We start from the raw sequence: 13,810 nt of genomic DNA on the forward strand, positions 1-13,810 counted from the left end.
ATAGTCTTCCTGTGTATGTATACCACAGTCATTTTTGTTGATTCATCCATTGATGGGATTTTAGGTTGATTCTATGTCTTGGCTATTGTGAGTAGTACTGTGATGAACATGGGAGTTCAGGTGTCTTTTAGATATATCAATTTCATTTCCTTTCGGTATTTACCCAGTAGTAGGATAGATGGATCATAGGATAGATGTATTTTTAGTTCTCTGAGGAACCTCCACACTGTTTTCCACAATGTCTGTACCAATTTACACTCCCACCAACAATGTAGGAGAATTCCCTTTTCTCCTCATTCTCGCTGGCGTTTGTTATTTTCTGTCTTGTTGATAATAGCCACATTAACTGGAGATAGGTGATATCTCATTGTGGTTTTAGTTTGCATTTCCCTATTAAAATATATTTTCTTTGTGTTGTTCAGATTGGATGATTTCTACTGATCTTCAAGTTCACTGAATCTTGCTTCTATACTCTCCATTCTTTTACTGAGCTCACACAATGAGTTTTTAAGAATTCATGTATCATATTTTTCAGTTGTAAAATTTTCAGTTGTTGTCTTTATATCTTTTCTTTCCTGAGACTTTCTACTAATCCATTTGTTTCAAGAGTGTACATAATTGTATGTTGGAGTTTTTAAGTTTTTTTATTTTTGAGAGCTGCTTTAAAATCCTTGCCAGATAAGTCCAACATCTGTGTTATCTCAGTGTTGGTGTCTGTTGATTGTCTTTTCTCATTAGAGTTGATATTTTCTTGGTTTTGATATGAAGAGTAATTTTAGATTGTTTCATGGACATTTTGTGACTTTTGTGAAACACTGATTTCTAGTTACATATTCTGTTTTAGCAGACAACAAACCTGTTTTGTTTAGAACATATGTCCTGACCCATTTTTTGGCCTTCGGTTTCCATTTTGTTTTTAAAACTTTTTCATTGATATTCTGGTCTGCCATGCTTATATGCCACCCCAAAGTCAATCTAAAACATGGGTGGTATTCCACACTGTAGTTCAGTTCTCAAAGCATTTTTTTTTTTTTTATCATTTTTTTTCCTGGTTGCTTTTATGCATGAGCTACAAGGGGTTGTGCCTGGGAATACACAAATTGGAATAATTCCTTTCTCCAGCTCCCTCCCTCTCCATAATCCTCTCTTTCCCTTTAGTTGGGAGAGGGTGGTATGTTGTATCTTTGCTTATATTTGCTTAGTGCAGGATAGGGGATGATCAATGGGACTTTCTCCATCTCATAGTACAGCTTTTGCACCAGTGGGAAGGGAGAGGTTTACCACTTCTTAGCTGACATTTGCTCAGTGCAGGATGAGCATGGTCCACAGTCTCCACCACTACAGTGCTAATGTGAAGGGAGATGTGTGCTGCTTCTGTTCAAGTTAGTGCAAACTGGGATGGTTGGCAGAGTTTTACTCCACAGTCTTTGTGGCCTCAACGCTAGTTGGGGTGGTAGAGGGGTATGGCTTCTTTTGTGGTGTTCAAATAGATTCATAAAGCTATAGTGAAAAGGGTGCTATTGAATCTCAAGGTCCCTAGTCAGTCTACCTTCTTTTCTCTACCTTTCAGAGTCTTTTTCTAGTTCCTTTATAAATTTTGTCCATGAATTAGGTTGTACTATAATTAGTTGGAAGAACAGGGTTTAATGGGCTCATTCCATCTTGTCTGGAATCTGAAGTTCTGTTCATTGTAACTCAAGGTCTAATATTGTAAAGCTTTCGCATCTGCATTTCAGATAAGACTAAGGAATATATTTAGTGTATATGGCCTATTGGTGTGTGTGTGTGTGTGTGTGTGTGTGTGTGTGTGTGTGTGTGTGTGTGTGTGTTTTAAGTAAATAGTTATTACATGTGATGATTATCATTATAGTCATACCAACAATAGATCTTAATAGGCTAGTGCTTTCTCCCTTCCATCTTCCCTTCAGATTGTAGGAAGTTTCTTTTGGAAATAGCTAAATGTAATGTGAGTATATTACAAGAGGAAGGAAAAAAATATTTTTACTTCTTGTGTTTAATTAGTATAAAAATATAGTTCCTGAAAGGAATGATTTAAAACCTGAACAGTGACTTAGGATAGGGGTTGGCGAACTGTGGCCTCATGGCCAAATCCAGTTTGAAATTTATTTTGGTAAAGTTTTACTGAAACACAGATACTCCTATTCATTTATGTATTGTCTTATGGCTGCTTTTATGCTAAAATAACAAAGTCAAGTATCTGCAACAGAGACCAATCTGGCCCATAAAACTGAAGTATTTAATCTGACCTTTACAGGAAGAATTTGCAGAGCTCTGACTTAGAAGGTATTGGAAGCCTAAGTTAATTGTAATCAACATCTTCATACAATCATAGTTTGGATGTGTATCTTTGTTTTTTTTTTTTTTTTTTCCGTGACCGGCGCTCAGCCAGGGAGTGCACCGCTCATCCTTATATAGGATCTGAACCCGCGGCGGGGAGCGTCGCCGCGCTGCTAGCGCAGCACGCTACCGAGTGCGCCACGGGCTCAGCCCTGGATGTGTATCTTTGAAATCTAGCATGGGATAGGGGAAAGAATATAATGGGCTTTAGAATTAGGCAGAACTGATTTTGAATTTTTCCACAGTCACTTACTAGGTATCTGACTTTAGTGCCTCAATTTTCTCAACTGTAAATTGGGAATAGAAGAACTCTTCTATTTAGGAATTTGAAATTAAGAGTTTTCATAATTTGGAACACAGCTATGTGCCAGAGAAAAAGGGCATCAACTCAGACCTCCACCAACAAATTGCATTGGTAGTTTCTTGTTTAGTGTCATTTTGAACTAAAGGTAAAATGGACTCAAGGGAGCCGACTTGGTTATAAGAGAAATTTATTTAATACCTTCCTTGAGATGTGGTTGTGAGGATATGAAATAAGATAGATAAAAAGTCCATATTAGGTGCTTTAGGGCCGAGCCCGTGGCGCACTTGGGAAAGTGCGGCGCTGGGAGCGCGGCGATGCTCCCGCCACGGGTTCAGATCCTATATAGGAATGGCCGGTGCACTCACTGGCTGAGTGCCCGTCACGAAAAAGACAAAAAAAAAAAAAAAAAGTCCATATTAGGTGCTTTATATATATGGTAGTTATTAGGTGGTGGGGAGTAAATAAGTCGTCTGGAATGGTAAAGATCCCACTATAAAAGCCTCATGGCTAATTATTGATCAATTTTATGCTTTTTCTACTGTATTTCAAGCATTTTGACAACTAGCACTGTATATTCTATTACGTAAGTGGGTGCAAGATTCAAATTTTGTGCAAATGAAGCTGTCCCCCCAAACATTGTAGAATTAAAGTGACTTTAAAAAAACCTGACTGTTGAATAGAAACATGAATGATTATTCTTAATACATTTTCTCATCTAAAATGTTTGGCAGTGTCACCTGATTCAGGTCTGGATTAGACCCAGAATTTAATTTTGTGCTGTCAAGTCATTTGTTAGTTCTCCTGGACAAAATATATTTTTATTGGATGTGAAAAATTTTTAATCAACTGGTCAAGACTGGTTAGTTAATTCCTTTTAGTAAAGCATTAGCGATAATGTCAAGTTCCAAAATTCTGTTCTCTGGCTAGTTATATTTTTATGTACCGTGACTGAACTATATACCAGCAAATCTCATTAAGTATAAGAGTTGCAGGATGAATATATGTGTCACTTAGTTCAAATCCATTAACAGTGCAGTAAAATCATTAAACAGTTCAAATATTGGTAGTCTGAACATCAAATATAGCAGATGCTATCTATAGAATATAGAAGTCCCTTTAGGGTGCAGTGGAAACTTTAAGATATTAGTAACTTGTTTTTTCTTTAATACAATTCCTTTTCTGACCCACCCTTTCCTTTAACCTTCATTTATTTTAGAATTATATTTGAGAAATATAATATTAAATATACTAGTGTTCATATCTTAAATTTGGTCAGATCAAGTGTTTCCCAAACTTGCTAAACATTTGCTGAGGCATTTATTATTTAAAAAAAAGAAAAGGTTTCACACATCCCTTCTCCCTAAAAAGTCAGGATATTTGTATTTTTAAACAGATATACTAGGTTGTGGAGGGTTGTTTTTTGTTTTTTCGTTTGTTTTGTTTTTATCATTTGCGAAACAAAATAGGAAATAAGGAATTCTCTCTTTCAAAATGCTTATTATGTGTTGAAAGTGTTATTTTTAACTCTTTCAAAAATGTTTAAAATCTAATTTGTGTTTTAATTATTTAAAATCTAATTTTAAATCTAATTTAAAATAAGCTGAAACTTTAAAGTGTTTCTTTCTTTTCTTTCCCAGTTTTCTTACTCTTTAAGAGGATGGATTTGTTCTGTGATACCTAAGATTTATGTTTTTTATACCCTGTAAGTCTCACTTGATCCTTACCATAAGAAATGTCCTTCTAAACTTAGTATATACACATCTTGCTAAATAGAAATTTGATTGCAGAAATTTGGTATAATGACATTTCTTAAATACAAGCTGATAAGCAATGCCTGTATCCCTTCAGTTGTGCGTACTTTCCATCATTCACTCTTGTGTGTTTTTAGTAAACATGCTTTCATATTGGCTTATCAGCATTACTTTCTGGATCAGTATCTCTGAAGATTTTTGTAGTCGCTGTCCATTCTACCTCAAAATAATTATTTTCTTGAAGGGGTGGTGTGTAATGGGGACATAGAGCTTTCTAATGTGCTAGCAAATATTTATTTAATTGTAGAATCTTATGTACCAATAAAGCTCATACTCTGCAGTTTTGAATTTACAGATCATCCATCCTTTACCCAGCTCCTGTTATTCCTGCACATCTGACCCTTTGCTTCAGCAAAATCCTACCTTTTCACCGTCCTGTGCTAAACCAAGCTCATTCCCTATTCTGGGCCAAACTTTCTCTTTCATGACACTTATCTATAATGCTTCGCCACCTCTTCTCTACTTGCTTAAACTCTACTTATTAATCAAGGGCTAGTTATCCTAAGTCCTTCCTGTACCTGACTCTTCTCAATCATTTTCACTGATGTTGATTTTTCTCTCAGAAGTACTCTAGCATATGTCACTCATCTGAGGATTATTAATATACTATCTTGTCAGTTACTTAGTTGTCATGTGTAAGTGTTTTGGCTGACTAGTTAAACTGTAAACTTGTTTTGGGTGGGGCTCACATCCTACAAAAAGAAATTCTTAACACAGTCCCGTGCACTTAGACTATCAAATCCTTGTGGTGGTTTGATAAAATTTTAATAAATTTTTTAACCTCTTAAAGCTAATCAAGTAAAATGTTATCACTTTGTCTTTAATCTTTAAGCTCTAGTACTAAATAGCTATCAGTTATTTATATAGAATTAACAATGGAGTCACAAAATAATTATTAATTTTAAATTTCAAAATGTTTAAAGAGTACTGATTCCTTCCACAAAGATTTTACTCATCTTTTCAGCCTTTGTGGATCTTTTTGGCCAGTCATTATACCAGTGAACTTTTTCTACTTTTAAGAACCCTGTGCCATTGGTCTTTCTCACTTTTCCAGTCCCTAGAACATAGACATTATTGGAGATTGCTCTTTGTTACTGTTTCTCAAAGGTGGTCCCCAGATCTATCTGCATTAGAATCAGCTAAGAATGCTTATTGAAGTACAGGTTCCTTAATGCCCTTTTCCCCTGAACTATTTGTTGTTTTTCATACATATTTCATTTTGTTCTTTTGCCAGACTGCTCTCCATTCGATCATCATCACCTTTGAAATCCTTTTTATTTTTTAAAGGTATCTGGCAATTAGTAGTAGATAGAGCAGTTTTACTGTAGTGGTTAGGGACATAGGCTGTGGATACATACTACCTAATTTGGAATCTTGGCTCTGTCACTTTTTCAAGATTACAAAGTTACTTAAAAATATTTCTGTGCTTAAGCGTCTCTGTATAAAATGGGGAAAACAATTTACGTCATAGGGTTGTTATATATATTAAATGAATTAGTATTTGTGAACTTAGAATAGTACATGTACTTACAAAGCACTTAATAAACCTTAGCTGCTGCTGTGATTTCTCCCACTTTGTAGCTCTTATAAAGTTGTGTACTATAGTAATTTGTATTCTTTTCTCACCTCTTCCTATTAGATTGCAATTTTCCTTTTTTTTTTTTTTTTTAAAGATGACTGGTAAGGGGATCTTAACCCTTGACTTGGTGTTGTCAGCACCATGCTCTCCCAAGTGAGCCATGGGCCAGCCCCCAGATTTGCAACTTTCTTAAAGGCAGATCCTGCCTTATGAATTTTTGTAGTTGTCAAGGACCTTACATAAATAAAGGGTGTTTAATAAATATTTACTGTATTGAATCATAGGAAAATGGCAAACTCTGCAATGAGATTGTTTTTCAGAGTCTATTTAATGTGAATTATAATCAAAACTAATTTAATCTCTCTGTATTACATTTCAGGAATTCTAATGAGTTACTCGTTGACCAGCAACGTTTTACCAGCTGGAATGAGTTATCGGAAATGGGCATAGTACTTTTAGATCCAACATGTAACAGATGGATGTTACTCCATGCTGATTACTTCTTCAAGCCAACACCTTTTTGATTGCGTAGGATCTTTGTCTCTTCATCCTTGAATTCCTTTTACTGGCAAATAGAATTAAAAGGAGTTCATGTAGTTTTTGTCCAAGTTTGAGTCACCATGAGTAGTAGTTTAGGAAAAGAAAAAGACTCTAAAGAAAAAGATCCCAAAGTCCCATCAGCCAAGGAAAGGGAAAAGGAGGCAAAAGCCTCCGGAGGTTTTGGGAAAGAGAGCAAAGAAAAAGAATCTAAGACCAAAGGGAAAGATGCCAAAGATGGAAAGAAGGACTCTAGTGCTGCCCAACCAGGTGTGGCTTTTTCAGTTGACAATACGATCAAACGGCCAAATCCAGCACCTGGGACTAGAAAAAAATCCAGCAATGCAGAGGTGATTAAAGAGCTCAACAAATGCCGGGAAGAGAATTCAATGCGTTTGGACTTATCCAAGAGGTCTATACACATATTGCCATCATCAATCAAAGAGTTGACTCAATTAACAGAACTTTATTTATATAGTAACAAATTGCAGTCCCTCCCAGCAGAAGTAGGCTGTCTAATAAATCTCATGACACTGGCTCTAAGTGAAAATTCACTTACCAGTTTGCCTGACTCTCTTGATAACTTGAAGAAGCTGCGGATGCTTGATTTACGGCATAATAAACTGAGAGAAATCCCTTCAGTGGTGTACAGGCTAGATTCTCTCACCACCCTATACCTTCGCTTTAATCGTATAACTACTGTGGAAAAGGACATCAAAAACCTGTCAAAACTCAGCATGCTTAGCATTCGAGAGAACAAAATCAAACAACTACCTGCTGAAATTGGTAAGTCCTTGGGTTATTATTATTTGTAATATATGTTACCCTAAATTATTTTTTTGAGTGCTTTTCCATGTTAGAAAATACCTGATACTTGGCTGAAAATAGCTTGTTTCTAATTCTGTCTTCTCTACAGTTTACCTTAATTGCCCAGTTTGTAGCAATATTGATAGTACATGGCTTGAGATTATTTTATAGACTTAAGAAAGTAAGAAAATTCTTGTAATTATGCCTTTTTCACACAAACCTAATCTTCATTAATTTTCATTGGAGAAAAAGTGAATTTGAAGAAAAAGAAAATACGTTTGCCTAATTTTTAAGTTATTGCCACCTATTTTTAGTATCTCTCTGTATAATAATTAGATATATTAAGGCTACATTTTCCCATTTTCTGGCTTTCCTATCTTTATCTAAAAACGTTTGTTTAAATTCACATCACTTTCTATCTAATTTACCAAAAAAGGTTGACATATCAGAACCTTGTGAATGAGCAATCATATAAGAAAATAGAAAAAAAATATTTTTCATTTTGAAAGTACTTATATGTTTATTAAAAGTAATCTAAGAATACGGAAATGTAGAAGTTGTCACCTGTAGTAAATGCAACTGTTAGCATTTTGGGTAGATTTCATTCCAGTCTTGTACATAAATCTAAATTGTACTGCAACAAAGACAATGTTTTTAAAAGAATGGTAGTAGGAGAAAAAATAAAAATTATAGTTGTGTGAACAAGTCAGTAAAAAGAAATTAGTTGTCCTGATATTTTTAATTAGGGGAAAAAAATTTGAAACATTTGGAATATAGTAATCCATTAACATCAATTTTGAGAAATTGATAAGGGTATTGCCTTTGTGAACCCTTTTTATAAGATTTTTTAAAATCATAGAATGTTGATTATGAAACTTTGAGGGAAGTTTTTGTATTAAAGGCAGTTGATTTCTGATTAAAACAAAGATTCATTTTAATATATCGTTGCTTTGAGCATTGGTCTTATACTGGGTGGTAAAGGAAACTTTCTGATTTTAGACTGCAGGTTTTCAGGGATATGATATTTTGTGGGTGTTTTAAAATTTTGTTTAGCTTTGAAAAAGGTGTGGTTTAAATTTTAGGTATGATGTTCCATTACATTTAACTCTAACTAGATACTTAAAATCTTACTTTTAGTTTAATGAAATGTATTTAGAAAGTCCATGATTACTTTTCTCAATGTACTGTACTTACACAGTGTGACTCACTCATGAGATATTAAAATATTTTCAAGAATTTTTGGGTGGAAACGCTCCATTCTGTGTCTTCAGATAGGAATGTGGTAGTTGAATGATTCAGTCAAAATTAGGCCTGCATGTATGGCTCATTGTAGGCTGTTGGCTGTTGGAATTATAGGCTGTTGGAGAAAGAAATGCTCAATTTCTATATAGAAATACAAAATGTTATTTCCTGCCTTTGTTCTTGTTGTTTTGTGTATGTGTCGTACTCAGTTCTAAAAGGTTAGCTTTAATTCATGATTCTCTCTTTAAGGATTTGTTTCCATAGTGATGTATCAAATTACCTGGGAATTAAGAACATACATTTCTTAAGCAAGGAATTATTTCACAGGATTTTAAACCTGGGACAAACCTTACTTCAGTTTGTTCTTGAGCATATAGATATAGCATTTTTGCTAAAAAGTGAATGTATTTTTTAATTGGCATGTTTCATATAATTAAATGATTTATATTTGTGGCTACCTAATCTTTTGCCTTGGGGTGTGTGGTCCCCAAAGCTCCAAAGCTCCAAAGTCTCTTTAGGAAATGGGGAGCAGCCTGAATTGGGGTCCCGCGACAGGCGGCTCCTGTCCTTTCCAGCACAGACCTCGGGTCCTCCGTTGCTGCTCCTCAAAAGCTGCAAATTGGTCGCCCTGTGGGAGAGAGCAACACAAGGAACTGAGTATTCTGCCATCTTGACCCCTCCCTGTACTTTTATTTATTTATTTGTTTGTTTGTTTATATTTTTTTTAAAGTTTCAGAAATTTTTTTTTTGTTTTTGATTATACATATTTATGGGGTACGGAGTTGACTATCAGTATTTGTGTACAGTATGTGATGATCAAATCAATATTATTAACATATTCATCATAGCAAATCGTAATTACTCTTTGTGTTCCTTACCCAATTGCTCCCTAACCCCCCTCCCCTCCTCCCCCTTTCCCACCTCTAGTAACTAACTGTAGGTGTATTCTCTCCTTCTGGAAGTTCAGTGTCTTATTGTGGTCTGTTTTTCTTTCTTTCCTTCCTTCATTTCCTTTCTTCCCCCCTCCCTTCCCCCTCCCTTCCCCCTCCCTTCCCCCCTCCCTTCCCCCTCCCTTCCCCCCTCCCTTCCCCCTCCCTTCCCCCCTCCCTTCCCCCTCCCTTCCTCCCTCCCTTCCCCCTCCCTCCCCTACCTTCCCTCCCCTACCTTCCCTCCTTCCCTTCTGTCCTCTCTCCCCTCTCTTTCCTTTCCCTTCCCTTCCCTCTTCCCTTTTCTCTTTCCTCTCCTCCCCTCCCCTCCCCTCCCCTCCCCTACCACTTATGAGTGAGGACATGCAGTATTTCTCTTTGTGTGCCTGGGTTATTTCGCTTAACATAATTTTCTCCAAGCTCATCCATGTTGCCGCAAATGTTTCTTTCTTTTTTATGGCTGAGTAGTATTCCATTGTGTATATATACTAGCCATCTGTCAGTGGACATTTAGGTTGGTTCCAACTCCTGGCTATTGTAAATAGAGGTGTGATGAATGTGGGAGTGCAGGTATCCCTTCGACATGATGATTTCCATTCCTTTGGGTGTATCCCAGAAGTGGGGTTGCTGGATCATATGGTAGTTCAATCTGTAGTTGTTTGAGAACCTCCATACTGTTTTCCATAATGGCTGTACTAATTTACAGTTCTACCAGCAGTGAAGAAGAGTTCTCTTTTCTCCACATCCTCATCAGCATTTGTTATTCTTGGTCTTTTTGATAGTAACCAGTCTAGCTGGATGAGATGATATCTCAGTGTAGTTTTGATATGCATTTCCCTGATGATTAGTGATGTTGAACAGTTTTTCATGTACCTGTTGTCCATTTGTATGTCTTCCTTTGAAAAATGTCTGTTCAGCTCCTTTGCCCATTTTTTAATTGAATTATTTGTTTTTTTAGTGTGTAATTGTGTGAGATCTTTGATATTGACCCCTTGTTGGATGGATGTTTTTCAAATATTTTCTCCCATTCAGTAAGTTGTCTTTTCACTCTGATGATTGTTCTTTTGCTGTGCAGAAGCTTTTTGGTTTGATATAATCCCGTTTATTTTTTCTTTTGTTGCTTGTGCTTTTGGGGTCTTATTCATAAAGTCTTTGCCCAATCCTATGTCCTGAAGTGTTTTTCTTATGTTTTTTTCCTAGGAGATTTATAGTTTCAGGTCTTACACTTAAGTCTTTAATAAATTTTGAGTCAATTTTGGTATATGGTGAGAGGAATAGGTCTAGATTCATTTATCTACACAAGGATATCCAGTTTTCCCCCCACCATTTACTGAAGAGGCTATTCTTTCCCCAATATATGTTCTTGGTGCCTTTGTCAAAGATCAGTTGGCTGTAAGTACCTGGGTTGATTTCTGGGTTCTCTGTTCTGTTCCATTGGTCCATATGTCTGTTTTTATGCCAGGACCATGCTGTTTTGGTTACTATAGCTTTGTAGTATAGTTTGAAGTTTAGGTAGTGTAATGCCACCACTTTTATTTATTTATTTATTTTTTGCTCAGGAGTATTTTGGCTATTCTGGGTATTTTGTTGTTCCATATTAATTTTAGAATTGAACAATTAGGAAAGATAAAGAACTAAAGGGCATCCAAATTGGAGAAGACAAAGTCAATTTGTCACTGTTCATAGATGATATGATCCTATATATAGAAAAACCCATAACGTCTACCAAAAAACTTCTAGAGCTCATAAACAAATTCAGTAAAGTTGCAGGATACAAAATCAATACACAAAAATCAGTAGCATTCCTATATACCAACAATGAACAAGCAGAAAAAGAAATCAATAAAGCAAGCTCATTTACAGTAGCTACCAAAAGAATAAAATAACCTAGGAATAAATTTAACAAAAGAGGTAAATGATCTCTACAATAAGAACTACAAAATTCTGCCGAAAGAAATTAAAGAGGACACCAAAAGATGGAAAGACATTCCTTGTTCATAGATTGGAAGAATTAACATTGTGAAAATGTCCGTACTACCCAAAGTGATCTACAGATTCAGTACAATCCCCATCAAAATACCAATTACATTCTTCACAGAAATAGAAAAAACAATCCTAAAATTCATATGGATCTGTACTTTTAAAGATCAAGCTGTGTTATTTTGTGTGTAGCTTCAGTTGAAAGCCATTGCACTAGAGGGGGGTGGTTAATAGCTTAATTGAAATATAATACACATTCCATACAATCAGACATTTAAAGTATAAAATTCAGTGGTTTTTAGTATGTTTAAGGAGTTGTGTAACCATCACAAACAATTTTAGAATATTTTTATTACCCAAAAAGAAGTTCTGTACCCTTAAGCAGTCACTCTTATTTTCTCCCAACTCTTTAGCCCTAGGCAAACATTAATCTATTTTCTATCTCTATAGATTTGTGATTCTGAAAATTTTATTTAGATGGTATCTTACGATATGTGGTCTTTTGTGACTGGCTTCTCTTAGTATAATTTTCAAGGCTTACCCAGGTTGTAGCATGTTTAAGTACTTCATTCCTTCCTGTTGCTTAATACTGTTCCGTTATATGAACATACCACGTTTATATATCCATTCCTCAGTTGTTTGGCATTTGGCTTGTTTCTACTTTTGACTATTATTAATACAGTTTACTATAAACACTTGTGTGCAAATTTTTGTGTGGACATTTGTTTTCATTTCTCTTGGGTATACACCTAGTAGTAGAATCATTGAGTCATGTAGTAACTATTTTAATCTTTTGAAGAACTACCACAGGTTGAGCATCCCTAATCTGAAAATCCAAAATCCTTCAAAATTAGAACCGTTTTGAGCCTCAACATGATGCCACAAGTGGAAAATTCCACACCTCTGGTCCCTAGCATTTCAGGAGAGGGATACTCAACTTGTAATAGTGATGACAAAATGACATTAACACTGCAGAAAAAGTGCCTATAGATGACATGATAAAAATGTGTGATAGGCTTATAGAGGGACTAAGGAAATATACATTTGTAACAGAACAAGAAATCATGTCAGTTTATAAAATCAGAGAGAGAATTTCAAGACAAAAACTTTTAGTGAGGGAGATGACTCTGGAGAAAATATTTTTATTTTATTCCAGCAGAACGCTTCTTCATCCCTAGAGGACCTAGTTCCTTGTCCCTCAACTGCGTCTGATGTTTCTTCTCACCTAAAAAAAAAATAAAATAAAATGCAGTGTACATTTTAACAGCATCATAGGTGGAGACTGAAAGCCTGCTGTTTGATGTTGCTGTTGTTTAACAGCTGATACAGGTATTCTGGTGATGCTACCATGCTGCTTAGTGACCCTGAACACATGCTTTTTTCACTGAACTAATGGTATGTCATGTTTTTTACTGTTACGTGCTTTTGTGTGAATAAGTGTAAGAAAATGATTGCTTATCAGTAGCATATGAATTCAGAGCCAAGAATGATGGTGATGCCAAATGAATACAGATTGTCCACATGGATGGCTGAGTGACACCTTTGCTTTCTGATGGGTCAGTGTATACAAACTTTGTTTGAGGTACAAAATTATTTTAAAATATTGTATAAAATTACCTTCAGGCTGAGTGTGTAATGTGTATATGAAACATAAATGTATTTCGTGTTTAGACTTCGGTCGCATCCCAAGATATCTCATTATGTGTATGCACATATTCCAAAATCCAGAAAACTCCCAAATCTGAAACACTTCTGGTCTCAAGCTTTCGGATAAGGGATACTCAACCTGTAGTTTTCCAAAGTGGCTGCAGCGTTTTACATTCCTATCAGTAGTGTGTAAGGGTTCTAATTTTCCTGCATCTTCAACATCATTGTTATTAACTATCATTTTTATTTTAGCCATTTTATGTGTATGAATTGGTATCTCACTGTGGTTTTGATTTGCATTTCCATGATGGCTTATAGATTTGTTGTTAATTTAAAAAAAAATTAATTGTACATTTTTATGGAGTACGATTTGTTGTTTCCATGCATGCATATATTGTATAATGATCCAAACAGAGTGATTAACATATCTGTCATCTAAACATTTATCATTTCTTTGTGATTATAATATTCCAGATCATTTTTTCTGGCTATGTGAAATATACAATACACTATTATCAGCTATAGTCACCCTAGAGTACCAGAACTTATTCTTCCTGTCTAACTCTAACTTTGTAACTTTGTGTCCTTTTACCAACCTTTTCCTATCTCCTCTCCCCAG

At 35.4% G+C, this 13,810-nt stretch overlaps 1 protein-coding gene across 5 annotated transcripts in view; it reads left to right on the forward strand.

Moving 5' to 3' along the window:
- The window catches only part of SHOC2 (SHOC2 leucine rich repeat scaffold protein), a 91,869-nt gene that overhangs the window by 33,683 nt on the left and 44,376 nt on the right, over positions 1–13,810 (forward strand). For all 5 annotated transcript variants that reach the window (XM_063103525.1, XM_063103523.1, XM_063103522.1 and 2 more), the window contains one exon: positions 6,432–7,375. In XM_063103525.1, coding sequence (XP_062959595.1) covers positions 6,673–7,375 — 703 coding nt within the window. In that variant the 5' untranslated portion in view covers positions 6,432–6,672. The remainder of the gene's footprint in view (positions 1–6,431; positions 7,376–13,810) is intronic.

Source organism: Cynocephalus volans, chromosome 7 (assembly GCF_027409185.1).
Source record: "Cynocephalus volans isolate mCynVol1 chromosome 7, mCynVol1.pri, whole genome shotgun sequence".
Taxonomy (NCBI): Eukaryota; Metazoa; Chordata; class Mammalia; order Dermoptera; family Cynocephalidae; genus Cynocephalus; species Cynocephalus volans.